Raw genomic sequence first — 803 nt, 5'->3', positions numbered from 1 at the left:
CATGCTTTGGCATGTATTGTTGCATAACAGTATTTTCTCAGATAATATAATTTCAGAAACCTAATATGGGCTCAGAAGTAATTCTATATGCTCTTGAAGGGAAGATATACTTAAAAAGGGATTGAAAGTTATTGGAAACATAGGTCTTTTACCAATGTCCCTTCTTCCCAAAGCATTTCTTTATAATGAAGGCTGCAGCCTGAAAAAAAAATTAACCTGATGTTCTCCTGGCAGCATGGTTAAGTAGGCTGTGTTTTAGATATTGATTAGTAGGTGATGATGAAATTATAAAGTCTGTAATATTATGTTTGTTTGTTTTTTAGAGCACTAGATTTCTCCTCGGGTTTTGATTATGCTGGCTATCCAAATATGGATTGGCTCTTGGAATCTTATCAGGAGTCTAGTGGCTTAAAAAACAAACACAAATATTAAACATTTCCTTCATGACTAGAATAATGGTTGTCTAAGTTCGGGAAGGAGGGACTCTGGAAAGTAACCTGTTAACTTTTGTTATTAAGATGAGAGAAGATTTACTAATTTCCTTTTGTTTATTTATTATTTTAAAGTTATTCTGGGAAAAGAGGCTCCAGGGTCTTCAGGCCTTTGATGCACAGACAGAAGTCCTCAGGAATGTGGACTTGCCAGCTGCCCTACAAGGTGTGGGGCCCAATGTGGAGGATCAGACTGTCTTGCAGGTATGGAGGGCATAGGTGGAAGGTAACATTTGATAATTGTTAATCTCTATGATTTTTTCATGTATGTGAAAAGGATGTTTTGCATTGAATATTTTTTTTTTATATTTA

General features: G+C 35.4%; 1 protein-coding gene across 1 annotated transcript in view; it reads left to right on the top strand.

The window, feature by feature from the left end:
- LOC119588685 (methyl-CpG-binding domain protein 2-like) overlaps positions 1-803 on the top strand; it is a 10,617-nt gene that overhangs the window by 6,477 nt on the left and 3,337 nt on the right. Inside the window, exon 4 of the mRNA XM_037937321.1 lies at positions 567-695. Coding sequence (XP_037793249.1) covers positions 567-695 — 129 coding nt within the window. The remainder of the gene's footprint in view (positions 1-566; positions 696-803) is intronic.

The sequence above is a fragment of the Penaeus monodon genome, chromosome 24, assembly GCF_015228065.2.
Source record: "Penaeus monodon isolate SGIC_2016 chromosome 24, NSTDA_Pmon_1, whole genome shotgun sequence".
Classification (NCBI taxonomy): Eukaryota; Metazoa; Arthropoda; class Malacostraca; order Decapoda; family Penaeidae; genus Penaeus; species Penaeus monodon.
Note: the sequence above shows the minus strand (reverse complement) of the source record. Positions and strands in the feature narration are given on the sequence as shown.